This window comes from Lathyrus oleraceus, chromosome 2, assembly GCF_024323335.1.
Source record: "Lathyrus oleraceus cultivar Zhongwan6 chromosome 2, CAAS_Psat_ZW6_1.0, whole genome shotgun sequence".
Taxonomy (NCBI): Eukaryota; Viridiplantae; Streptophyta; class Magnoliopsida; order Fabales; family Fabaceae; genus Lathyrus; species Lathyrus oleraceus.
In genome coordinates this window covers 89301924-89329678 of record NC_066580.1, presented here as the reverse complement: position 1 = coordinate 89329678, position 27755 = coordinate 89301924, and the positions used below count along the sequence as shown (strand labels likewise).

Below are 27755 nucleotides of genomic sequence, written 5' to 3'. Positions count from 1 at the left end.
TATCGAAGCTAGATTTCACTTTCTTAGGGAGAAGGTAAATCGAGGTGAACTCGAAGTGAGACATTGCTCAAGTGAAGCACAGTTGACCGATATTTTCATCAAAGGGTTAAAGATCGACAAATTCCTAAATTTGAGAAAGAAATTAAGAATAGTTTAGATCGACTATGATTAATGTATGTTCGATAACTTAGATTATTTGGGGTATGTTGAGATATAAGATATAATTCAAGTTGTGCGAGACGCAAGTTCAAAGATAATTAGAGTTTAGAATTTGTTACTTAGTTTGTTATATTTATTACTTAGTAGTCAAATAAATTTGTATATAGATGCATATACATATGTATATCAGTTTGTAACACAATCATTCTTCAATAATAGAATCCTTACTTTCATATTCTCTCTTTTCTCTTCTCACAAAAATGTCCCACACACTAACAACTAATCTATTATTTGAATTATTTGAAGTAATGATTAGGTATTAGTTTATTATGATAAGTGTTAAGAGTGGTTTAAAAGTATTTAATTTAAGAAATAAAAATATCAAATTAAAATGAAGTTACAAACCACTTTAATGTAACAATATTATACTTTTCATATATTTAATGCTTTCAATTTTTAATTTAAAATTTGAAATTCAAGTAGAAGTTAAACACTCTCAATGATGATTTATTTACAGTAATTATATTTTAAAAAATTGTATAACTTAATTATGAGTTTTTTTACGGGTCATGCTAACGAGTGCTAGAAGGGTATTCTTTATAAATAAAAAATATTTTTAAAATATTTTTTTTTCAATTTTAATATATAATATTTAAAAAATACCTTTTTTAAATTTTTAAAGAGTGTTACACTTGTTAATATATATATATATATATATATATATATATATATATATATATATATATATATATATATATATATATATATATTAAAACTATCTTTAAATTGATGGTATGTAATGAAATTAAATGAAGTGAGAAATATTTAGATTAAAGTGGTTTGTAACTTCAATTGTATTTAAATTAAAGTGGTTTGACTTGAGATTAAAGTGGTTTGTAACTTCAATTATAATATTGTTATAATATTTAGATTAAAGTGGTTTGTAACTTCATTTTATTTCATCAAATATTCTATTTTTTTGTCTTATTGATTTCCGCAATAAAATAATATTTTATAAATAAAATATTTAAAAATAGAATGAAATTTCAATTTTGTACATCTATATTTTCTCAATTATGTTTAATCCACCTCAAGTCATTTATGGTCCATTCATTCAAAATTCATAAAAATTAAGTAAAATAAAACAATAAAACTTAAAAGATGTGTACAAAATTGATTTTATCGGTTGTTTGTGTTTTTTACAAAATTCAAAAGTGTAGTATTTGTAGCCGAACATTAGTTTTATTGAAAAAAAAGTGATCTATAGAATTTAATCTTGCTTACTTACTGTACTTATTATGGCGTCTCATTTTTAGCTTATACTAATTGTTTGACCAATATCTCAAGTCAAAGATACAAGATAAATAAGACAGAATCATCGTTAGGGGTGTTCAAAACCAAACCAACCCAATAGAAAACCGCAAACCAAACCAAACCAAACCGAAACCGCAAAAAATCGCATTTGGTTCGGATTCGTTTGGGTCATTTTTTAACAAAACCGCACGGTTTGGTTTGGTTTGCGGTTTGTATTTTGCAAACCGAACTAAACCAAACCAAACCGCATTATGTTACAATCCAAATTTTACTTATCTCACATCCAACCAAAACATCAAACCTAGTATGCCTTAACCTTACAATTACAAACGATTTTCTCTTACTCACGCTTAGGGTTTCAATTTCAACCTTCTTAAATCTCTCGTAGTAGTATCACACATTCTTCTCATCTTCTTTTTCATGTAGGTTTCGCCTATTCTACTCTAATAAGTCATCTCTTATGTTCTTTCTTTTTCATCTTTTATGTTACTATTTTCTCTTTTAATTACATTTTTATCGCACATTTCTTCTCAATCTCGCATCTCTTATGTTCTTTTTTTCATCTTCTCTAATCTCTCATCTCATATGTTTTTTTATGTTTTATTATAGTGTCTTCGATATTATTTTATGCTACTATTTATATATGTATTTTATTCCACTTTTGTCTAATCTAATTTTTTGTATATTGAATGAAACATTTTTTTCTAAATATGATGAGTTTTGATGTTATTTAGTCATGTATGAATGACTAAATATAAAGTTATGTTGTTCTCTATAGGTGTATGTATGGCACAATAAAAATATTATAAAAAACCGAATCAACCGAACCAACCCAAACCGCATTGGTTTGGTTTGGTTTGGTTTTATTTCTAAAAGTCAACTGAACCAAACCAAACCACATGTTTTTTTCTCTTGCGGTTCGGATGATTTTTATCGCCAAAACCGCCCAAACCGCACCGCGAGCACCCCTAATCATCGTTACTCTCTCCGTCCAAATAAATGATTCAGTTGACCATTTCACACATATTAAAAAAATTGAATAACTGAAAGAGAGAAAATGGTATTTTACTAAAGTACCCTTATTATGTATTGGAAATGATAAAAATAATATTAATTAGAGGGTAAAATTGGAAAATATGTTTTGGAGATTGAAATAGATCATTCATTTTGGGGCATTGTTTTATTCCAAATAAGTCACTCATTCTGGGACGGATGAAGTACAATGTAATGACTATCTCCTTAATTATTGCAATCATCAATTTATTTTATTTTCTCATTCATTATAATTACTAATGTTAATTTTTGTTACCTAATTTCTGTCAAACAGATCCACTCTTGTACAACCTTAATTCATACTCCATCCGTTCCTTTTTAAGTGTTATTTTTTATATTTTTTATGTATATCAAGAAAGTTAATCATTATTATTACTTTTCAAATAATAATTCTACTTTTATCTATAATACCCTTAATTATTTTTTTTATTTTTTTTTATTTTTTTTCTCTATGTAATAATTACCTAGGGGTAATTTTGACAAAAGTGTATTTAATGCTACTTTAAATTTTGTAAGTGACAATTAAAAAATAACAATTTTTTCTTCAAGAAAGTGACACTTAAAAATGAATGGAGGGAGTACTTATTGTTAGTATAAATGTAAATCTTATCATATCAAATAAATCAAGCATTCAGTATAGTTGTCTTTACATGATATCATCCTTTGCCTTTGCCTAACAACATCTGTCGATCTAAAATTCTTTTACCATGGCAGTCACCACAAATCCATAAAAAACAACTCTTCTTATCCATGCTTCCATCACTCTTAAGCTCTCTCGAGCCAGTTATCATGCCTGAAAACATTATGCTATCTTTCTTCTCTCTGACATCTAAGTCACTGGTCATATTGATGGAACTACACCCTCTCAAACTCCCACCATTATTATAGATGGTGTCTCAAAGCCAAATCTAAATAATAAACCACAAGATGTTTGTCGTCTAAGAAAATCCATATATGGTTTTAAACAAGCACCACATGCTTGGTATCAAACTTTGCGTAAGTTTCTTTGTAATTATGGCTTTGTTAATTCAAAATCTGATACATCTCTCTTTTTTCTCCAAAACCATGGCACAATATTATATATACCTGTGTATGTAAATGATATAATTGTTATAGGAAACTCTAATGTCATGGTTAGTGAATGCATCAAAATGGATTTATTTGTTGAAATAACAAAATAAATGGTCAGAAGTTACACCTGCCAACAATTTAACTTGAGACCTCTTTTGGTTATGGTTAGATGGGCGTAGGCTGCATCTATTACCACCAGACCATCACTGCATTTCGTGAAGTAATATACTTATATTGATAAATAATTGTTTACAAATGACCATGTTGAAACCCCTTCAAACATTATTTCTCTCCGTCAATTAATACAAGTTTTTCTATAAATAGAAATACTTGTTAGACATAAAATGACACAAGAGAAATTATTTGTTTCAAGTGCTAAAAATCATATTTAAGTCATTCTTTTATTTTTCTAGTGCACGAGAATAAATGAGAGAACTCTATTATATCGTTGATCGATATGTTTAATATGAATGTGTGCTTAATATGAATATGATTAATATGAATATGATTAATATGAATATGCTTGATATGCTTAACATACGCTTTGGAATTTACTCGTGCCACTTTTATCATACCATTTTCATCTTCTTCTTATTCATGTTTTGCAGCAGACCTTCAAAACAAGATCTAACAATCTTTAGGTACAATTTTCAATTTTCAATTTTTTATTTTGATTCATACTTTATTTATGGTTAATATTAAAGTATGCAACTTTAAAGAAGATGATAACAATTAATTTATGTATTGTTAAAATTATGAAATATTGATTTATGATTTTTTGTGATTAATTTATTATTGAAACTTTGATAGAGAGATAAACATAGCTGTTTATTTATTTATAACCATAGTGAAAGTTATATTATTATTTTAAATAAATATATATTATATCATGTTCTAAATCTTTGTAAAATAAGTTGAAAATAATATTTATTTATGTTAAGTTTAACATGTGCAACAAATTTATATATGCATGATTTATAAATTATTTAAGTATATGAATTTGAATCATTAATAATATATTTGATTTATGGTGTTTACTTGAATGTAAATTACATATTAAATATTATTTTTTGGTGGAAGTAATTTATTTTAATTAATAATGCATTATTTCTAGATGAAATGATTTGATACAAAAAAAATCATGAATTTAAATTTTTGGTGCATTTATTGGTAGTAAAATGATGTAAATAAAATGTTAAAAACATCAAGGACATGTTTACAATGTATTTTAGTTTGTGCAAGAGTATATTAAATTTAAAATGATTTATCTCATATTATGTGTATTATAATATAAAAATATTATTTCTTGTTCATCTTGATATTAAAAGTACTTTGAGTATATTTTAGATTATTGTAAGTTGAAGGATATTTATGGAGAATATTAATGATATGAATTCATTATTTATTTTATATTGTGATTTTTGTTAAATATGAAACATGAATTTATCACATGGTGTTATATTTATAATTTATATGGAGTTTATGAGTTACATGTTTGAACTCACTTCGTGAAATAAAAATTAGTCTTGATAAATTTGTATGATCAATGTAATCAATTGCTATAAATGTTTAATGCATTAAATATATTTTGGATATATTTAATTGGAAGTAAAATTTCAAATTAAAAAGGTTAGCAAATGAAGAATGACATAAACTCTGTGAATGTGACAAAATGAATGACAAAAGTGTCATGATAAGAGTTTATCGAAACTATCAAGCATATATAATATATTTTGTATATGATGATTGCATATGACAAAAGTGTCATGGTTTGATGATAGATGATCAATACTATCAAGAGTCCATAAAGTAATCATGTGCATGATTAGTTGAAAACCTGAATATTCAAAATTTATTAAAGTTTGGAAACTCTTGTCATTCTTTGACGAAATGATTGAAAATGATATGATGTCTTTGGATATATTTAAAGACAATGAAGACATTATTAGGGATGTGGAACAAGCTCATATCTAATCATTCATCGATAGTGGAAACTCAACTCACACTCGATTAACATTAAGTCTTGAGTTTAATGATGAAAGTACATTATTAGAGTGATTGAAGTACTTGACGATAGATACATCCCAAGGAGTAAAAGTACTTGGACCATAAGAATAAATGTGGTAGGATGATGTTTTTCTCTTAATAGACACATAACATATGCTTGCTGGAATGCATAATTATAGGTGCATTTTTGATAAAGTCTACCTACATGAGAATGAAGTGGTGCTGCTTCATAGAGTTCAAGGGCTTGACTCTTAAATTCTCATGGAAAGGATATGAGACACATTGCCTTATTAAATGTGTCATATTAATAATTCGACCAATGGTACCGAGATTTCATGTGTGAGTTATGCACACTTGTTCTAATGAATAATTGGTTCAAATCTTGTCTATCAATCTATTCGGAGATGAGTGAAAACTTAACTTACTAAGTAATGATTCAAATGTAAGATACCTTTATCTGAACCGTGAAATTTCCTGAATAATAGATTTAGATATATTTTGAAAATTGTTGGGGATTGTTGGAGGATTTCCAAAATATGCTAAATATATATTTATATATGTTTTGATGAATGAGAAAGAAAAATATATGTGGTGTAGTGGTTGTGACTTTTGTTATAGAGTTAAAGGTCATAAGTTAGAATTTTTTGGATTTATTTGTTGAAATAACAAAATAAATGGCCAAAAGTTGCACCCGTCAAGAATTGAACTAAGACCTCTTAGTTAGGGGGTGCAAATTGCTTATATTACCACAAAACTATTACAACATTTCATGAAACAATATATAGATAGTTGTTCACGAATGACCATGTTGAAACCATTCAAACGTTGTTTCTCCCTATCAATTGGTACAAGTTTTTTTATATATAGCTATAATTGTTAGGCTAAAATGACACACGGAAAATTACTTGTTTCAAGTGCCAAAAATTATATCTAAGTCATTCTTTTATTTTTCTAATGCACGAGAATAAATGAGAGAACTTCATTATGTAAAATATCGTTGATCGATATGTTTAATGTGAATGTGCGATTCATGTTAAAGTTATTAAAGTATCCCTAAGGGGATTCACCAATTTGCATCCAATTTGCCTAAATTGGTGGGAGTGGAGGAAATCGAACCTAAAGTTTACTGTAAACACGCGCTTTGAAATTTATTTTGTGCAACTTTCATCATATCATTTTCTAACACAAAATCTAACAGGTTGCTAATAATGTAAGTAAACCAAAGTTGTTAGCAGGTAGTGTTGACCTCATCGACTCTAATGTTATTTATAAAATAGGTAATGTCAGTCTAATCGTGTATAACTAATAGAATAAAAATAATTTAAAAATGAGAAAAAACGTAGCGTTGGCTAAATCAAATCTATATAATCATCTGAAAATAATTTTAAAAAGGAAGAATATGTAGACTTGGCTAGATCTTGTCTAATTAATCAAATAAAATTAATCTAAAAAATGAAAATGAAAAATAACTTCTAGCATGGGCGTAGCATAGGTTAGCTTACGTTACATATATAGCATTGGTGTCAGTGGTCGACGTTAAATTAAAAGCTAAAATATAATTTTCTAGTAATTGATATTCATTTTCTCAGTGACTTAATGCAACAAAGTCAAATAAAAGATCAACATGTTATTACTACGTATCAACTTGTGGATTCTATGACCAAACCCCTCTCTAAAACTTGTTAGAAAATTCGGTAAAATTAAATGGATCCAGGACTGAATCGTGATTGAGAATCACTTTCCTTAAAAGTATTTCAAGCACTCTTTTATTATGTCTTAGAGTTGGAAAATGCAAGAACACTCAGGATAATGTCAGCCTTATTTCGAGTCTGCACAAGACAAGTGAAGAACCCGAAATGCAAGGAAGGTTTTCTGGAATTTGGAAGAGAAATTCGTTTTTAGTTCTTGTATTATTTTTCTGAATAGAATCATATATTTATAGGAGATATGGATGTTGTTTCAAAAGTTTGCAACCTTTGATGAAACAACACCATTTCACCATAAAACACAATGTTTCATATATGACACTATTTCATGAAAAGATATGAAAATTGAATTCAAAATTCAAACAAAACAATAACTAAAAAATTGAATTCAAAGCATTAAATGCTATTTAACTCTTTTGTCATTTTGGAACTAATATTGCAAAACAATTTCCAACAATCCCCCACTAGTTCTAATAATGACAAAAATCATTCCAGATAGTGAAATATAAAAAGTGTTAATACAGTTAGGTATCTTTCGATTTTAAACTTAACCTTAGTGAGGATAACGCAAAGTTTAATCGGAATGTTTGGTAGCAAAGCTTTTAAACCATTAATCCATGGGATTAGACCGGCGTTACCTTACACACACTCTTTAAAGGTTCTTCCTTTACATATCTCGCTTAGCACTTATTTATGGCCATATGCTATCCTTTTCATGAATTTTTCATGAGAGAAACTCCAACTCTCACTTTGAGACGGCACCATCTCAAAATTCACATAGGTGAGGTTCATATAGCATCCTATCCAATAGATACTCTTCTTCGTTAATGAACTTCATTAAGAGGTTTTGGAAACCTCAACCCTCAATTCAACACAGTCAACCTTATTTCCCAAATTCTTGACTTACATCCAATTCAACGACTTGTTGTTACCCATTGAATCTTGAAGTTAATGTTTTGTTAACATAAGATTGGGTTGCTGCCGCTGTCGGAACCTTTATTTAAGGAGTTTCAACCCCATTCCTCTCGAGGTTGTTCGTACTAAGTCTCTGGCCAGTGGCTTAGTAAACGGATCTGCTAAGTTATAGCATGTTCGTATGTAGGTGAGTGAAATGATTCCATCCTTAATCAATTTTCTTACGAACGAATGTCTAAGTCCTATATGTCTAGACTTTCCATTATACACTTCGCTGAATGCTCTTGCTAATGTGGCTTGGCTATCGCAATGTATCATCACTTTTGAGACATTGTCTTTAGCCAATGGAACTTCCAACAGAAGATCCCTCAACCATTCCGCTTCTTGACCGGCGGAAGCGAGAGCCACAAACTCTGATTCCATGGTCGAAAGTGTAATGCATGTTTGTTTCTTGCTCTTCCAAGAAATTGCTCCACCAGCAAGTGTAAATATCCATCCAGTTGTAGATTTATGGTCTCCAATATTAGATATCCAACTCGCATCAGTGTATCCTTCTAATATGGCAGGGAACCTTCCATAGTGAAGACCAAGGTCCTTGGTTTTCAGTAGATAGCCAAAAATCCTTGTAATTGCCTTCCAATGTTCATTACTTGGATTACTAGTAAATCGACTCATTTTACTGACTGCAAATGATATGTCGGGTCTGGTACATTGCATTAGGTACATTAGACACCCTATTGCACTTGCATATTCCAATTGAGCCACTGATCTTCCATTATTCTTTTGAAGTTTGTTGGCATGATCAAATGGAGTGGTTACTTCCTTAAAGTTTAGATGTTTAAACTTATCAAGCATTTTCTCAATATAGTAGGTTTGACTAAGTTCATAACCCCCACTATTTCGCTTAACCTTAATCCCTAAAATTGTGTCAACAAGTCCAAGATCTTTCATCTTGAAAGTGGATGTTAGAAACTTCTTTGTTTCTAAGATTCCTTTTAAATCATTACTAATGATCAACATATCGTCGACATAGAGACAAAGGAATATTACAGTGGTTTTGCACGTCTTTGTGTATAAACACTTGTCACAAGAATTAGGAATAAATCCATTTGAGAGTATTACAGAGTCAAATTTTTGATGCCACTGTTTTGGTGCTTGTTTTAGTCCGTATAAGGATTTGACAAGTTTACACACCTTTTGTTCATTTCCAGGAAGCAGGTAGCCTTCCGGTTGTTCCATGTAGATTTCCTCATCGAGATCTCCATTTAGGAACGCTGTTTTAACATCCATCTGATGGATTATAAGATCATTCAAAGATGCTAAGGCAAACAACAATCTAATAGTAGTTGTTCTTGCTACTGGTGCGTATGTGTCGAAGTAATCTATGCCTTCTTTCTGTCTAAATCCCTTTGCCACTAATCTGGCTTTATAAGTGTTTAGAGTACCATCGCTATGGTATTTCTTCTTAAACACCCACTTGCATCCAATGGGCCTTGATCCCTTAGGTAAGTCAACAAGTTCCCAAGTGTGGTTTGATACAATTGAATCCATTTCATCTTGGATAGCATCTTTCCAAAAAGTGGAGTCCCTTGAAGTTATTTCTTCCTTATAAGTTTTTGGATCATCTTCCACTTGAAGAATAATCGGAATGCGTTGAACAAAGTTCTTACAATTTCCCTCAACAAGATAAAAGGAAATAGATTGAGAATCAATCTCATCTGGTCCTAGATTCTTTGTTTTCCGAATTCTCTTGCTTATCCTAGGCTCGGGTTGTGGTTCAATGATTATAGGAGTGCCTTCAGTTTGTATTTCTACAATCCGAGAAGAGTTATCTTCATGAGATTCTTTATTAGTGGCCGACTCCGATCCTTTATCCTTTGTGATAAGGTTTTCAAAGAATTCTACATCCCGGGATTCAACAATTACATTAGATTCTAGATTTAAGAGTCTATATGCTTTACTGTGTTGTGCATATCCTACAAAAGCACATCTTATTCCTCGAGGACCCAACTTGGTTCTTTTAGGGTCCATGTTTTTGTAGTATGCCACACACCCCCACACTTTAAAGTAATCGATATTTGGCGCTCTGCCTTTCCATGACTCATATGGAGATATACCAGTTTTCTTTAACGGAATTCTATTGATTATATGACAGGCGCACAATAATGCCTCACCCCACAAGTTAAGGGGTAATTTAGAATGCATCAACATGGCATTCATCATCTCTTGATATGTTCGATTCTTTCTTTCTGCCATGCCATTTTGTTGCGGTGTTCGTGGTGCCGAACATTCATGTATTATACCGTGCTCTTCACAGAATGCATCAAATTCAATTGAAAAATATTCGCCGCCCCTATCACTTCTAAGGACCTTTATACTTTTATTTAATTGATTTTCGACTTCTGCTTTATAAGTCTTAAAGGCATTAAATGCATCATCTTTATGCTTTAAGAGATATACATGAGTGTATCTAGAGGAATCGTCTATGAATGTAATAAAGTATCTATTCCCTCCACGTGTCAACATGCCATTAAATTCGCACAAATCTGAGTGCACAAGATCAAGTAATTTCGTTTTCCTTTCAACACTTTTGAAAGGCTTCTTAATCATTTTTGATTCAACACATAATTCACATTTTTTGAAATCCTTTATATTACATGAAATTAGTCCAGATTTAATTAGTCTCTTCATAGAACTAATACCACAATGTGCTAATCTATTATGCCATAAAGAAACGGAATCAAGCATGTAAACGGAATTAGAAATTTCATTAATAATATTATCATTAGTACATAGTTTGATCATTCCCTCTGCGGAATATCCTTTTCCAATGAATACACCATTACGGGTCAAAATAAGTTTGCCCGATTCATATACAGATTTAATACCCGGTTTTCCCAATAAATCCCCACTAACAAGATTCCTATTCATGTCTGGAACATGAAGCACATTTACAAGTGTAACTTTCTTTCCAGAAGTGAAGTTAAGTTCGACCGAACCGGTTCCAACAACTTTAGAGCGGACTTCATTTCCCATTTGTACCTCTTGTCCATCAATTGCTTCAGAATAGGTTTTGAATGCAGCCTTGTCATAAGTAACATGCACTGTAGCACAAGTGTCATACCACCAACCTTGAACTTTTCCTTTGATTGCCATAATTTCGCTCACTGTAGCAATTATGTCATCATCTGATCGAATTGCATTGATCTCATTTTTTGCTTTATTTTGTCTGCAATCTCGAGCATAGTGTCCAGGTTTACCGCATACGAAACATCCGTTCTTTGGACCTTTATGACCGCCAGAGTTCTTGAACTTGTTATGTTCTTTCTTTGGTCCAAGATGACTCTTTATGCCATCATGTCTCTTCTTTCCCTTGTTGGTCACAGCGTTTGTTTTGAAATGAGTAGGGGGTTCTGATTTCTCCCTCTCCTTCGATTCCTCCTCGATTCGAAGATGTTTCTGAATTTTCTCCAAGGAGAAGTCCTCGGAACTGTGCAACAATTTCTTTCGGTAGCCTTTCCATGAAGGTGGTAATTTTGCAATAATTGCACCGACTTGGAAGGTCTCAGGGATGTCTATTTTTACTGCCTTTATTTTATTGACCAGAACTTGCAATTCATGCACTTGGGGAAGAATGGGCTTAGAATCTAAGAATTTAAAATCGAAATATTTAGATATTAAGAACTTCTTCGTACCTTCCTCTTCAGCCTTGAACTTGAATTCTAGTGCCTTCCATATTTTTGTTGCCGATGGATTGTCTGTGTAGAGGTCGTAGAGACGATCAGATAAAGTATTCAGAATGTGTCCACGGCAAAGCAGTTCGTCCTCCTTGCGTTTCTTGCGCTCCTTCTTGAGTTCTTCCGAATCATTTTCTGTTGGTTCAGGTATTGGTTGTAGGTCGGGATCAAGAACATAGTGAACCTTCAGGGCAGTCAATAGGAATGTCATCTTGTCTTGCCATCTTGTGTAATTTGTTCCATCAAATCGATCTAACTTGACAAGATCCTGGTTCATCACTTTGATGCTTGAAACAACAGCGTCTGAAGCCATTATGTTACTAATACTTTTAAGATTGTTAGAAAATTCGGTAAAATTAAATGGATCCAGGACTGAATCGTGATTGAGAATCACTTTCCTTAAAAGTATTTCAAGCACTCTTTTATTATGTCTTAGAGTTGGAAAATGCAAGAACACTCAGGATAATGTCAGCCTTATTTCGAGTCTGCACAAGACAAGTGAAGAACCCGAAATGCAAGGAAGGTTTTCTGGAATTTGGAAGAGAAATTCGTTTTTAGTTCTTGTATTATTTTTCTGAATAGAATCATATATTTATAGGAGATATGGATGTTGTTTCAAAAGTTTGCAACCTTTGATGAAACAACACCATTTCACCATAAAACACAATGTTTCATATATGACACTATTTCATGAAAAGATATGAAAATTGAATTCAAAATTCAAACAAAACAATAACTAAAAAATTGAATTCAAAGCATTAAATGCTATTTAACTCTTTTGTCATTTTGGAACTAATATTGCAAAACAATTTCCAACAAAACTTGTCATAATTATCTAAGAAATAATATTGACATTTCTGATAGCACCCCAATCTTGCGTGGGCATGTTAGACCAATATCTCAAGTCTAAGCAGTTTCATCATTATAATGCAAAGCTAATTTCCTTAATTATTACAATCCATTCGTTATAATTACTAGTATTGGTTTTCGTTTCTTAATTTATGTCAAATGGATAAACTCTTATACAATCTTAATATATACTTATTGTTAGTATAAATGTAAACCTTGACATATCAAAAGAAACAAATACTGTTAATATATATTAGTATTTTTTTAAAGGAAATTGTTGGTAATACTTTATGTATTTAGTCAATATAAAAAAGCAAAACTTTACGTAGTTTAGATTAGAGAGATTAGAAGAAGTAACATTTGATTAATTTATAATGTAGGAGGTACATCACATCAAGAAATTGGAGTGTATACAGCAGTATGATCTGGATTCATTGCTGGCATAATAAAATGGCAGGTTACTCAAACAAGTATATAATTAATTGGAATAAAAGGCTATCAGCACGTGAATATTGGAGTGATTTTGGCCTTGAAATGAAAGCATTTTCCATAATATATGACAGCTTTTCTGGGTCATGTGCAGGGGACGTTTAATTGCACATTATTTCCACACCAACCCCAAATCACACTATGCTCACATAACAGGCAGATTGATAACAGGACATTATATTCAGGTTTTTATGTTGAAATATTATACCACTCTTAACGATAATTTTAACATGATAGCCCGGAAATGTAATATATATATATATATATATATATATATATATATATATATATATATATATATATATATATATATATATATATAAAACAAGATCAAATTTTATTGATTTAAGTTGTTTGTGAGATCGATAACGAAAGGTCTAAGAGCAACATCAACGGAAAGAGAGTATGGAGTAGGTGGTCCTTCATTCGATCAAGGACGGCTGATTACATCCTCCTGATGCATCAATCAACGTCTAATTAGATCCAACGGTCGTCCGCACAATGAGTTTCCACTCACACGAACAATTTTAACTGCTCACATTATATAAGAAAGAAAGTGTGTCATTTCAGATATTCAAATTCATTACCATTCTCACATAACTTCTTATTTCTCTCACTTACTTGGTCGTTGAAGTGCTAACATTGTAGGTCAGTCCTCTCTCCGCTGCATTCGAGGTACAAATTCACTGCAAAAAGACATTACCTCATCCTTTCACCGATCATTTCTAGTTCTGATTTTAACAGTGTCGGCGTATGTGAGATTCGACTTCTAATTTCTACGAATTCCACAAAGAACCTTCATTTATCTATCATATATTTAGATCTCCAATCCTCTTCCCTCAAACAGTGATTTCTTCCCCAACAATATAATACTAAACTCCTAAAGCAATGGTGATTTTGAAAATCACTCGATCTACCAAAGCTGCTACTGAAGGTACCAAAGCTTATCCTCCTCCACCGGAGATGGGAGATACAATCTTAGACACCTCCCCCTCTATTTCAAAGTTGTGGGATTTAGCGCATCTGATAGTCAACGAAAGAGCATTCCAAGCTTTTCCTACCCAACCTTCTCATTCTCCTTATTAAGGAGAACCTTCGAATCGACCTCACTTGCAAGCTTTGGTACAAGGACAAGAGATGATTCCAAGTCTCCAACAAGTGCAAGTCAATCTAAGCATGCACAAAGCCATTAAATTATTGAACAACGGGTAATACTTGGTTCACTAGTAAAACTCATAATTCCTTGTAGGCAAGATCTTTAGAATTGAAGAAAACTTATAATATGCCTCTCCCAAATATAGCAACATACGATAAGTGGTTTCACACGAAACCCCTGCTGCGATACCAGAGCCAATCCCCAGCAGAGCAACCAAGCCACATGAAGTTACTCCATGATCTCCAAGTTGTCACTGAAGTAGGGGATACCATATTCCTCCTCCCAGCTATGAGGGAATTTGAGGGAGTCCTAATCCACTTGAGGCTCACAACTGTTGTCGGTCACTGACACACTATTCTCGAAGGAGAGAAAGGAACAACGCACATGCTCCTACTGTAGGACGAAAAAGGAACATGTTATCTACGCGCAGGGTCGGTCCTGTGCATGTGCTGCAGCATATGCCTCCAAATTTTAGAGGCCCCAAAATTTGGTTTTTTTTTCATAAATGTTAATAAAAATAAATAAAATGTTATTAAAAAAACTCTATAATTGAAAGAAATGTTATCATAAATGTTATCATAAAAACTCAATACATACAAAAGTCAAGATTGATCAAAACTCAAAATAATTATAATTAAATTTATTTTTAATTAATACATAATTATATTTTTAATATATTTTTTTAATTATTATAATTGTGTTTTTTTAAAATTTGGGCCCATTTTTAAAATTAGAACGTGGCCTCCTATATGATTGGGTCGGCCCTATCTACACGCATCCTTGATAGCATAATCCCTAGGTTCTTGGAGATACCATTGAAAGTGGCAAACTATGATGGAACTAAGGACCCTGGAGAACATGTAGAGCACGTCGATAACATGTTGGACTACTACCACGCGCATGAGGTTGTAAAGTGTAAGATATTTTCGCTAACCCTCACTAGAGTTTCCATGACGTGGTATAAGACTCTTCCGCGTGGAAGCATTAACTCATGGAAGATACGTAGGAGTAAGTTTCATCATCTTGTCAAGCACCCTAATAAAAAAAACTTATTTTTATTCCTTTTCCTTTTCAGATCAACATTTTAATAAGTAGAAGAAAACAAATAACTTAACCTAACACTCTTATTCTCAAAACTAACTAAACAGTTTCCGTTGAGTACAATAGATGTGAAGGGTGTTAATACCTTCGCCTCACATAACCGACTCCCGAACCCGAATTTGGTTGCGATGACCATATTTTTGTTCTTTTAAGGTTTTATCCATGTTTTCCTAATAAAAAATAAACTTTAGTGGCGACTCTGTTGTTATTTCGAATGTTCGTATGCTCAGATATATTTTGTGCTGCGAAAATAATGTGTAAAGATATGATAGTATATCATCATGTGAGAATGCAGAAGATCAATCGAATTCGGTAAAGATGTGAAGCCCAAGGTACTAGTAAGAGACGATCACAAAGGAACAAGGAGGTAAAACACGTTTAACTTTTGACTTTATTTGAGTTAGTATGCTAAAATATTTTCTTTTAAAAGTTGTTTGAGGACAAGAAACAAGTTAAGTTTGAGTTGTGATTAATCATTATTTTACTATACTTTATCCTTAAGTTTACATTGAAATTGTTAACCATTTAGTGTTTTTGAATAATAAATTTAGTAAGTTTTGAAAGTTTATCAACATATTAGTTTTATAAGAATTCAGAAATATCATCTTAATAATATGATGTTTTGGGAAAGGATTAAAGTGTTTTGTAAGTCGGAGGAAGTCAAAAAAATGAACAGAAAAGAAACGTGACAAATGTTCAGAAGGATTCAGGAAGTCTATTTTCAACATATTTTACATGATGATGTATGTGTGATATTTTGATCATATCTATAACATCATAACTCAGAAGAACGTGGGACTATCGCAAAATAAAAGGCTAAATATGAGATTTTCATGTCTGTCCAAACATGTTTCCAAACGCGTATGCCATAGTCAAATTTCCAAAAACGTATAAATTCGTTTTTAAATGAAGGAAACCTAATTTTCTTGGGCATATGGATTTTGACGGCAAGTTGCTAATTAAGAGCTAAAGAACATAATAGGAGCAAAGTGGAACATCAAATTAAAGGGATTTCTCTATTGAAGATTCTCCATTTGTGATCGTTGTGTAATATTAAACATCTTTGTAATGTTTTTGCAAGGAACCACCAAAAAAGGTTTATAGTTGGGTCAACTATAGATGTTTTTGCAAGGAACTACCAAAATTGTAAGTTGACCATCGTGGTGTCTCTTCCTTCGCTTAGGATGACATTCAGTTTAACATACCCTCATAGGTGGCTTATTGTGCCATTTAAATCTTATAACTAAAATCCTCCATAGGGTTGTAACTTTTCCTTCTTCAGCCCAAACTTTTCAAAGAGGTATGAGTACATGATATCGTAAGAGCTTCCGCCATCAATGATTCAAGAGAGATCAAAATTGGCGATGGTAGCCGTTATCGCCAGAGGAAAGATCTCGTCTAAATTTATTCTACCTTTTCATTATCACAGAATCTAAGGACAAGACTTTCTAGTTCATCAATTGAAGTTTCCCCCTCTTATTTGTTTACAACCATCAACTTAATAATTTTTTTCTTCATTGTCCCTTTTGAGGGATTACTTGCTCTTGGAAGACCACCTATAATGGATGCGATGTATTGGTGTTTCCCTTTCTTGTCTACCTCTTCTTCAATACTAGTGTATTTTTCTCCTTTAGCTCCAATGATAACTTCAATATCCTTCTTGGAGGATTCTTCTATGCGAGGGGAGAATTTCTTCTTTGGAGAATATTCTCGGCTTCTACCTCCTCTCTTATTTTCTCGTCCTTCCTTCCGATCACCATCCCGGGTGTACCTTAATAAGGCTCCCTTTCTTAACCAACCCCTCTATTACATCCTTCATATGGATGCAATCATCTGTGTTATGATTGCGTCTCTTGTGGAAATGATAGTATTTATACTTGTCTGTCTTGGATGATTGTTTGATTGGGTAGGGATCCTTGATCTTGGCTTCCTTGAACTTAGTGTTCGAACATTTTCTAGATATTCTCCCATGAAGTATTCATGGGAGTGTAAGTTTTGAAGCTGGAACAGGGTCTGGGATCATTGTCCACTCTACGACAATTGTTATCTCTTTCTAGTTTCCGATTGTGTCTAATGTTCCATGTTTCTCGACATCTCTCTCTTTCTTTGCCCAGGAGCTCTTCTTCCTAATTTATATAGAATTTTGCCATATTCAAAAAATCACTTAAGTTATAAACTCCCTGAACCTTAGCTTTTCTAGGAACATGCATTCCGACCTTAATCCCTTTTTAAATATTCATCACTTATATCCGATATGTGCACCTTTAACTCGAAATGTACCTTTACCAAATAAATTATCTTAAGTTCATTAAAGTTTTGTTAAAAAAATCGAGGAAAAAGAATAAAAAGATTTAAGTAGGAAGGGTTTTTAGAATTTATTTTTTTTCAAAAATTTAAATTTTTTAAAAGTTATATTAAAAAAATAATTTAGAGGACTTTAAAAGATTTAAACCAATAGTTCAAATATAATTTTATTTATTATAATATTTCAAAAATTAAAAATAAACACTATTTTATCATTCTAAAAAAAATCTAAAAAAATATTTTTTAAAGTAAATTATTTTTTGAAATCTTCTATTTCCTCTTCAAACTCTCAAATAAAGCTTGCCAAAAAAGAGTATTTAAAACATGAAATTCAGAAAGCCCATGAAATGCTAAAGCTAGGAAGGCAATATGCACTTCCATTAATTTGTTATTTTCTTGGAAACTTAATAGGATATACCATTTGAGTAACTTTCCTATTTGCACGAGTATCATAGTCTATGATATTGTGTCCTACTTAATTTGGTAAACAAATAAAATAAAACATTTTCTTACAGTAAATAAATAAACTAAAACTAGAAAGAAAAAAAAAAGGAAATTTCGAGCACAACTGTATTGTACTACTACCAATCTGTTCACGCAAGAGAGAGAGGCAAAGAAATCACACTTTTTGTGACATGACATGTGTAGCACAATCGTAATAGGTAAGTGAAAAAAGGAGCAAACACAAGAAGTGGCCACAATCAGAAACAACGTAGGAAGCATCACCGACACCGTAATATATGGGAAAACTCTTTGCCCACAGATTCTTATTTGAATAATACCAAATTCATTTATGTCAAAATCCACTCATAATGAATAAATAACTCATATTCTCTAAAGTTGTTCAATTTTTTAATTAAAAAAAAGTTATTCAATTTTTTTAATATTATTACTATTCTAATACGTCCAAATATAATACTTGTATGTCAAACTTTTCTTCTTATTTATGACACTTTTAAATTATTTGTATGTCTTAGAAATTATCCCAAAATAGGAAAATAAATTTTTTATTCACGTTTATAAAATATTATTCGAAATATAAAAAATAAAAATTTAAAAATGTACATTTGCATATATTATTTAAATAATTATTAAAAAAATTATTTCAACAAATAATTATTATCAGTGTCGTCTTCGAAACTACGACATATTATCATACAAGATTTAAAAATTAATATAATTAATCTATAATTAAATAAAAATTTAAAAAATATTTGTCACAGACAAATCGTGTTAAAATAAATATTTATTTATTTTTTTATAGTTAAATCGTGATTAATTTGATATTCTAAAATTTTAAAGCAGTTTTATTTATGGATTAATTTTAAAAATATTAAATAGAAATTTAATATGTGTTTAATTTTGTGATAACATAAATTATTTTTAAATATATTAATTGTATAAAATTTATTTTGACTAATAGTTAATGTAAAGTAATTTATATTAAAATATATTTATGTAAAAGTGAGTTCAACATAAATTTTATTATAAAAGCTAATTTTAAAATTAAAATATTAGTTTCTAATTTTAAATAGAACTAGTTTTAATAATAAAATCAATTATATCTTAAAAAGAACTAAATATATAAAAAACAATTTCTACATTTATACTTTCTTTTTGACTTCTTTAAAATAAAATTAAACATAAACTTGATTTGTATATATTAAAGTAGAATTGATTTAATATATACTTTTAATACAAATATATTTTACATTGTCTATTATAACTTCTGATTTTTTAAAATATTTTAGTTTTTATTTTATTTTTTAAAATTAACACATTTGAATAAATACAATTGATTGATGATGTAAATTTTTTTACATTAATTATATTTAACAATTAAATCTATTAAAAATAAAGAATTTAATGTAAAATAATAATACTCTGTATTGTATATACAATTAATCAAAAAATTTATATTTATTATTTTATATTAATATTTTAACAATAAAAATGTAATTTATTAAAAGACACGACCTTCATTTATTAGTGTAAATTTTTACACTTTAAGTGCATATTTCATTTCTTTAAAGTAAATTACATGGTATAATATTTATAAAAATATTTTAAAAATAACAATAAGAAAAATATATTAAAGTGTAAATTGACTGGAAGAATGAGTAACAAATTATTACTACACTTTTAGAGGATAAATTAAAAAATAAATAAAAAATTAATCTCTTTAATGAATGGATAAATAAGAAAAGGTAGTTAATAAAATGGTTGGCGCGTGCGTTTTGTTGTATATAAAAAGACAATGATGTATCAGACGAAATTGAGGGATTTTCTTCGAAATCTAATTCTTCTTCTTCTTCTTCTAGTTCTAGATTCCGACTCGCCGTGTTGACTCGGTCCGGGTCGGGGTTTTACTACGACTCATTTCTGAATCTTGATTTTCAATTCTCACGCGGATCTAACTCCTCCACAACCGAGGTAATTCTCATGATTCTCATTATGTAATTTTCGTTTTGCTTCGTGTTACACACTTTCCCGCAAATTTTCGAATTCGGATTACGTAATCACAATGGTTGAGTTGACGATTTTTTTTTGGTTTTTTTTTATAGAAGTGTGATCTAACTTGGATTTTCTTTAGATCTGATTCTGTGCTGTGTTGTTGAAGTCTCTGTTTTTTTTTTTTTTGCTTTATGTTTATTGATTTATTTACCTGTTTAGTAGTTTCGTACTTCAATGTTCATGGATTTGTATTTTGATTTTCTACTGAAAATTATGAATGAAGTCCCTATACATGTAATGAAAAAATTGAACTTATGTGTAGGATCAATTTGTGCTTTTTCCAGAAGTTTAATTGATTCTCTTAAAGACTATGTTTGGATTACCTTAATAGTTTATGGAGTTTTCTCAATTGAAGAAATAATTATGGTTTATAGGTGTGTATAGGTGTTTTTACCAATGAAACACAAACACCCCGAACACGACCTGACAGTGACACGGCGGCACTGATAATAATTTGAGAAAATGAATAAATTAAACATAATCACAAAGATTGGTGCAGGTGTCGGTGCTACATATGTGTTTACAGGTTAAATGAGAAACCTTGCGAAAAGTTGAGGTTCACATGTTAATTTCAACTTATAGAAGAAGTCATTGGTTTAGTACTTTTATTTATTACAAGATTCTTTTAATATTTCTTCCCCTGCACGTTTGTGGAGAAATTTATTCAAACTGACTTGAAGCAATGTGATTTACTTAAAGGATTGTGAAACAATTTTTGAAGTAAAGAAGATATATGAAATGTTTCTTCATTTTGAAAGAAGGAAACAGATGGATATATACTTTAAATTGCGTGTAGATTACGGTATGTTTATCTTACCGTGCACCTTAATTGATGCATTTATTTGACACCAATTATGGTGCAATAACCTGCGTCAGAATTCAATCCTCTTTTGTTTTTCTCATTGAAAACTTGTGGCTTATATTAGCTGGATTGTCTTTGTTTTTCATATCTAGATAAATTTTGTTATTAGTGAGGTGACGCATAACTTGATCCGTGTCACACTCAATAGGACACCCGTCTGCTCATGATCAACTTACTTTCCAGTTGTTTTGTTTAAGTATTATGTGCAAGTCATTCTTTCTATACTGGAATTGGTATATATAGGACTTGGTAGAATCTATCTGCTCATATTTCAGATTGCATTCTCCGTTGGTTTATATTGATTTGCATCTAATTTTATAAACTTGCAGGAAAACAAAGGACTTATCACAATGAAGGCATTGATTCTGGTTGGAGGGTTTGGAACTAGGTTGAGGCCATTGACACTCAGTGTCCCTAAGCCTCTTGTTGATTTTGCTAACAAACCCATGATTTTGCATCAGGTAAAGCTATTCTTAACTTTCTTTTCCTATAAATTTTATACATGTTATGTTTTAGAATACATTAGGGATATGCTTTATTGTTGAATGCTTTCTTAATGCAGCATATGATGCCTTTCTTTTTACATGACAGGGACGCGTCAAATTTTATATAACTCCTTAGTTTCATACATTAGGAAAACCACTTTTTTATTTGTGCATGTATGAGCATGCTGCATTTATATATGAGCATATTTTATTTCGCCTTCCCTCAATATGGCATAATAAACTATCTTACTGATTTGCATTCTTAATTTTTGATCTGGCTTGCTTTTCAGATAGAGGCTCTTAAGGCCACTGGAGTTACTGAAGTGGTACTGGCCATCAATTACCAACCAGAGGTAAAAAGGACTGCGCCTCTTTTTAAAACATTGTTCTAATCAATGCTTCATGAGATTTTTGTGTGGCTCAAGTTTCTTTATTCTGACTTTGGTAATACTTCTTACTTCAGGTTATGTTGAATTTCTTGAAGGATTTTGAAGCAAAGCTAGGCATTAAGATTAGTTGTTCACAAGAAACTGAACCACTAGGAACTGCAGGTCCCCTGGCTCTTGCTAGGGATAAGCTGATAGATGAATCTGGAGAGCCATTTTTTGTTCTCAACAGTGATGTTATCAGTGAGTACCCACTTAAAGAAATGATTGAATTCCACAAATCCCATGGAGGGGAGGCTTCCATAATGGTTACAAAGGTAAATAAGTTAACAAAAAAGTTATTGCAAATATGTGATACTGTATATGGTAGACTAGTTAGATCATCTAATCATATTGTTTTTCATTAACTTTTGTAGGTTGACGAGCCATCAAAATATGGTGTTGTTGTAACAGAGGAGACCACGGGACAGGTTGAGAAATTTGTTGAAAAACCTAAGTTGTTTGTTGGTAACAAAATCAATGCTGGAATTTACCTATTGAACCCATCTGTTTTGGATCGAATTGAACTGAGGCCCACCTCTATCGAAAAAGAAATTTTTCCAAAGATTGCTGCAGAGAAAAAGCTATATGCAATGGTCCTTCCTGGATTCTGGATGGACATCGGACAACCGAGGGACTATATTACTGGCTTGAGGCTTTACCTGGACTCATTGAGGAAGAAGTCTTCTTCTAAGCTGGCCATTGGCTCTAACATTGTGGGGAATGTCATTGTTGATGAAACAGCCAAAATTGGCGAGGGATGTCTCATTGGACCTGATGTCGCCATCGGTCCCGGCTGCATTGTTGAGTCTGGTGTGAGGCTCTCACGCTGCACAGTAATGCGAGGAGTCCGGATTAAGAAACATGCTTGCATTTCCAGCAGTATCATTGGGTGGCATTCCACCGTTGGTCAATGGGCTCGAGTGGAGAATATGACTATCCTTGGAGAAGATGTTCATGTTTGTGATGAGATTTACAGCAATGGAGGTGTTGTTTTGCCCCACAAGGAGATTAAGACAAATATTCTGAAACCCGAAATTGTCATGTGAGGTCAATGTTTCCTCGGCATGTGGTATGGAGGTAGCAACTAGTAACTTATTGAGTCTGAAATATGTTTGTTCTGTTCACTTCATTTTTTCTTCATCCCATTGCTTTTCTTTCTCCTTGTAGTGTACAAGTCAGTTTTTGGATTAGAATGAGTGATGCCATTACAATGTTGAAAGGTCATAATCGTTGTAAAGGGCATAAGTTTGATCTTCTGTGCAATAGTTGTGTAATTTAAAGTTATGTATAGAAATAAATTATCAATTGTAGTTGTTTCTCTCAAGTCTTTGCAACTCACTAGCAAGAAACCAAGTTTTTCTATTTAAATTTATTGGGCATTATTTAATTCATGAATAATTGTTTGATACATGTTGTTGCTACTCTCTGGTATCAACAGGATTCAAAATCCTGAGATCTCCTACCCTCTTTTTATTATCTATACTAATTTGCTAAATTAAGGACTATTAGACTAACAAAATCAAAGTGGCTTGATGCAATAATCAAGATGTGTGCTTCCTATCAAAAACTCAGCTAGTGTTTGAATGATGTATGCTTCCCATCAAGTCCACGTCTTTAGGCAATTATTGTACATTACTTCTATTTAAATTTTATGGTCGAATGATGTATTCTAAGACAATTAGATGAGTTTGCATAGTATTATGGGTTGATGATTGGGATGACAATTTGTCCCATATTCAATGTTACCCACAAAATATTTACACCAGATAGGATTAGATTAAAACATGGTCTTAGTCTTGAATAAAATATTATAATAAAAATTGATTTATATCAAAACAACGCAATTACACAATGAAATAAGTTGACAGTCTATTGGTTAAGAATTATTTTTTGGATATATATTTAAATTTAACAAAAATATTGAAATGGTCTTTTCAATAGTGCATTTAAATAGAACAATCCTTCTTATAGTCCCTCCATAGTTTTAGAGAGTAGATTGAAAATTTTCCAAAACTTTCTTTACTCTTCACATTTCTAAAAATTCATATATGACTAAGAAGTGATTTAGCTGTAAAAAAAGCTGTTGCAAAATATTTATGAGCTACTTTTTGCTGTTTCTAATGACTAGACCTTGTGACTAAGGTCTCCATTACACAACAAAAATTGGTTACTTTCCAACCACTACAAAGAAATAATTGGAGATAGTGGATAACATATCATAATAGAGTACTAAATACCAATCACCCTTATCTTCAAGTTTTATCCGTTAGCTTGAACTGATTTTTTTTTGGGAAATTGTGATGGATTTATTGGGATTATAATTTTTTTATTATAATGACATAGTAGTAAGTTATCCTAAAATCTAATATAGGATCAATTAAGATATTTGCGATACGGTTTGAACGATTTTGATGTTAAAAGTCATTCGAATCCTAAGAGAAAAAAGTGTGTAGTTTATTCGATTGACTTTTATAAATAAAATCGAATCAACCCTTGACGCTAAAAGTCATCCGAACCGTAAGAGAAAAAACGTATGGTTTGTTCGATTGACTTTTATAAATAAAGCCGAATCAAACTAAACCAAATCAATACGGTTTGATTCGGTTAGGTTGGTTTGATTTTTTACAAAAAAAATATTGGGTCATACATACACATATATATGACAATATAACTTTGTATTTAGTCATTCATACACTACCAAATAATAACAAAACTCATCATATTTAAATAACAACCTCTCATTTAATATGTAAAAATCAAATTAGACAAAAGTGGAATAATAAACATAAAATAAAGTATCAAATTAGACAAAAGTGGAATAATAAACATAAAATAATAGCATAAAACAATGTCAAAAAAAATTAAAATAAAGAAGAAAAAAATAGAGGAGATGAGAGATTAGTGAAGATGAAAAATAAAGAACAAAAGAGAGTAGAAATTAGAGAAGAAGAAGTGTGATAAAAACGAAATTGAAAGAGAGAATAGTAACATAAACTGAGAAAGTGAAAAAGAAAGAATATAAGAGAGTAGAGATTAGAGAAGAAGAGAAAAGATGTATCTGAAAAAGAAGGCGCGATACTTCTAAAAGATATTTGAGAAGTCTGAAAATGAAACACTAAGTGTGATGAAGAAAAAAAATCGTTCATAATCGTAAGGTTAATGCATACTAGGTTAAGTTTGGGTTGGATGTGACTTATGTGAGAATAGTTTCTAACATTGAGGTGATAATTTGAGAACATATCATCAAATTTTTTATATGAAATGCACCTGATTCGCTGTCGCGCACGGGTCAAAATGAGTAATTAGAAAGCTGTAATTTAGCGGAAGCGATAACTCGAGTATTGTATCGCAAGGATTCTTGAATTATTATTAACCTACTGAAATCGATTTGGGGGGTTTTATGGTTTAGGATCGATTAAGAAAACAAAATAAATAAGTGATTAAAATAAGCGATTATAAAATAAGTCAATCTACTATTTTCGGTTTTCGGCTAATCACTGGTTTTTACCTACCAATTTTCTAAGCGGCTTCGATATCTATTCGATTCAATCTCGATTGACAAGCGCAATAGATATATGATAGATTGATATTCCTATATTCCGAATTAAGCAAACAGATTAATACAATCGTGAATTAAGCAAACACGATTTACAAACGCGATTTAACAACAAAGCGACGTAAGCGGTGATTAACCATTAGGAATGCAATCATACGAATTTAATTAAAACAATTCCATAAAATACAGATTAAGCAAATGAATTTTCATAGAATACAATTGAAAGAGAACAAAATTTAATTGATAGGATAAAAACCTTAAAGCCTTGGAAACTCGATTACAGTAGATCAACCCTGGAAGATTAGTTTCTCTTCATAATCGTATAGAGCAAAAAGTTATCATGAATGACGTGTAATGTGCTACAATACATAGACTGCTCCTTTTAAACAAAATAAGGATTGCACTTATAATTCAAACTGGGCCGAAAAACATAAACTCGACCCAAAAATGACTCAAAACAAATTATTTCCTAAAGTACGGAACTTAACGTATTATGTGAGACTCTTTTACTCTGAATCTGATTTTGGCTTCAACACGAAAGTTATAGCTCTTTCTCTTAGCTTTCGAGCGCATATCAGAACGCGTAAAACGACATCCCTTAGCTCTAGTTATGATCCGAACAGTGAACTGGTATCAAATAACCACTAAAACTGAAAATCAACAAACGAAAATAGATTAAAGACAAACATGAACTTAAATCTTAAAACATTCTAAAATAGTAAAATAAGCTAAACAAACTAGGGAAATACCTAAGTACAGTTATAGAAGAATGTGCATCAAATGCACTGATCAAATTTCCCCACACTTAAACTTTTACACCTCAAGCAAAATTACAATTTCAAAACAAAAGGAAAAAAATAAAGCATGGACTTCCAAAAGTTTTCAAGATACAAGGTACAAGTAGAATTATAAGTCTAAGCTTCAAAATCTGATGTTAGTGAGCAAATTTTTTGTGACATTCAAAGCAGATAGGAAAAAAATTACCAAAGAGTACATCAAAAGCAGTAAGATCCCCACAGGATAAAATTAACTCAACTCTCAAGTGTTTGGTTTAACTGTTTACACTCAAAATACAATATGGAAGTTAGTACTATCATAAACTTGAAAAGACTCTAACATCCACAATTGAAATACATGCACACAAAGATCAAAATAACTTTTATTTGATTGTAACGTGGTCAACGTAAGGGTGAGATAAATTCTAAGGGGGTACTAGGATAAAATTCAAATAGATAAAAGAGACTTGAAAGAAACTACAAAAGTTGAGTTTACAAAATATTTAATTCACTTGAACAACTCTATAGCAATTATTTTCTCTTCTCATTTCTCTTTTTATTCTTTTTATTTTTATTTTTCAGAAGGAGTATGTATTGAAATCCCTCTATTTTTTTTCATTCATTTTTTTTATTTTCTATTTTTCTTTTCTTTTTCTATTTTTCTTTTCTTTTTCTGCCAACTTCTGAAATATTACAAACATAATTATTCAACCCCATACAATTCCAAACAAGACTCTTTCAACCCTTTGAATAGGGTGATAACATTGTTTTTCACTTTTCAGCTTGTAATGAGTTTTAAACAAAAAAAAGGATAATAGGCTCAATGAGGTTTCAAATAAGAGATGAAATTATTTCAGGGTTGACTTTTTGGCTAACTGGCTAAAAAACAAAAAAAAAACCGTCTTTATCATATCAGTGTGCACAAGTAAACAACAACATCAACAAGAGTCAATTCAAGTTCTAGAGACTAACAGACATGAGTAAATCACACAAGAAATAAAGAGATGAAGTTTTGTATGTTATCCATATAAGACTCAAAGCTCACCAGGGTTAATGATCTACTGCTAAAGATGTACAATTTAGAGTTTAGTCATAACTATCATACTAAAAATGCACATCAAATTCTTCATATCACACCACAAGACTTTAGTCAAGATAACTAAGAAAAATACTCATAAATGTAAATAAAAAACCAAAGGAAAAAGCATGCATTTATTTTAGGGTTAAATACACTTTTCCCCCCTGTAATGTTAGCGAGTTTAGGATTACCCCC

The 27755-nt window shown here is 31.0% G+C and overlaps 1 protein-coding gene across 2 annotated transcripts; it reads left to right on the top strand.

Moving 5' to 3' along the window:
- The first annotated feature begins 20087 nt into the window (after positions 1 to 20087).
- LOC127118264 (mannose-1-phosphate guanylyltransferase 1) lies at positions 20088 to 23474 on the top strand. Of its 2 annotated transcripts, none has more exons than XM_051048424.1 (5): positions 20088 to 20294; positions 21567 to 21698; positions 22013 to 22075; positions 22186 to 22425; positions 22525 to 23474. In XM_051048424.1, exons 2-5 carry the CDS (start codon positions 21588 to 21590, stop codon positions 23194 to 23196), a joined length of 1086 nt encoding a protein of 361 aa, XP_050904381.1. In that variant the 5' UTR covers positions 20088 to 20294; positions 21567 to 21587; the 3' UTR covers positions 23197 to 23474. The 2 variants fall into 2 exon arrangements, with proteins under 2 accessions (XP_050904381.1, XP_050904382.1); XM_051048425.1 differs by lacking the exon at positions 20088 to 20294 and adding an exon at positions 20938 to 21177.
- The last annotated feature ends 4281 nt before the right edge of the window (positions 23475 to 27755 follow it).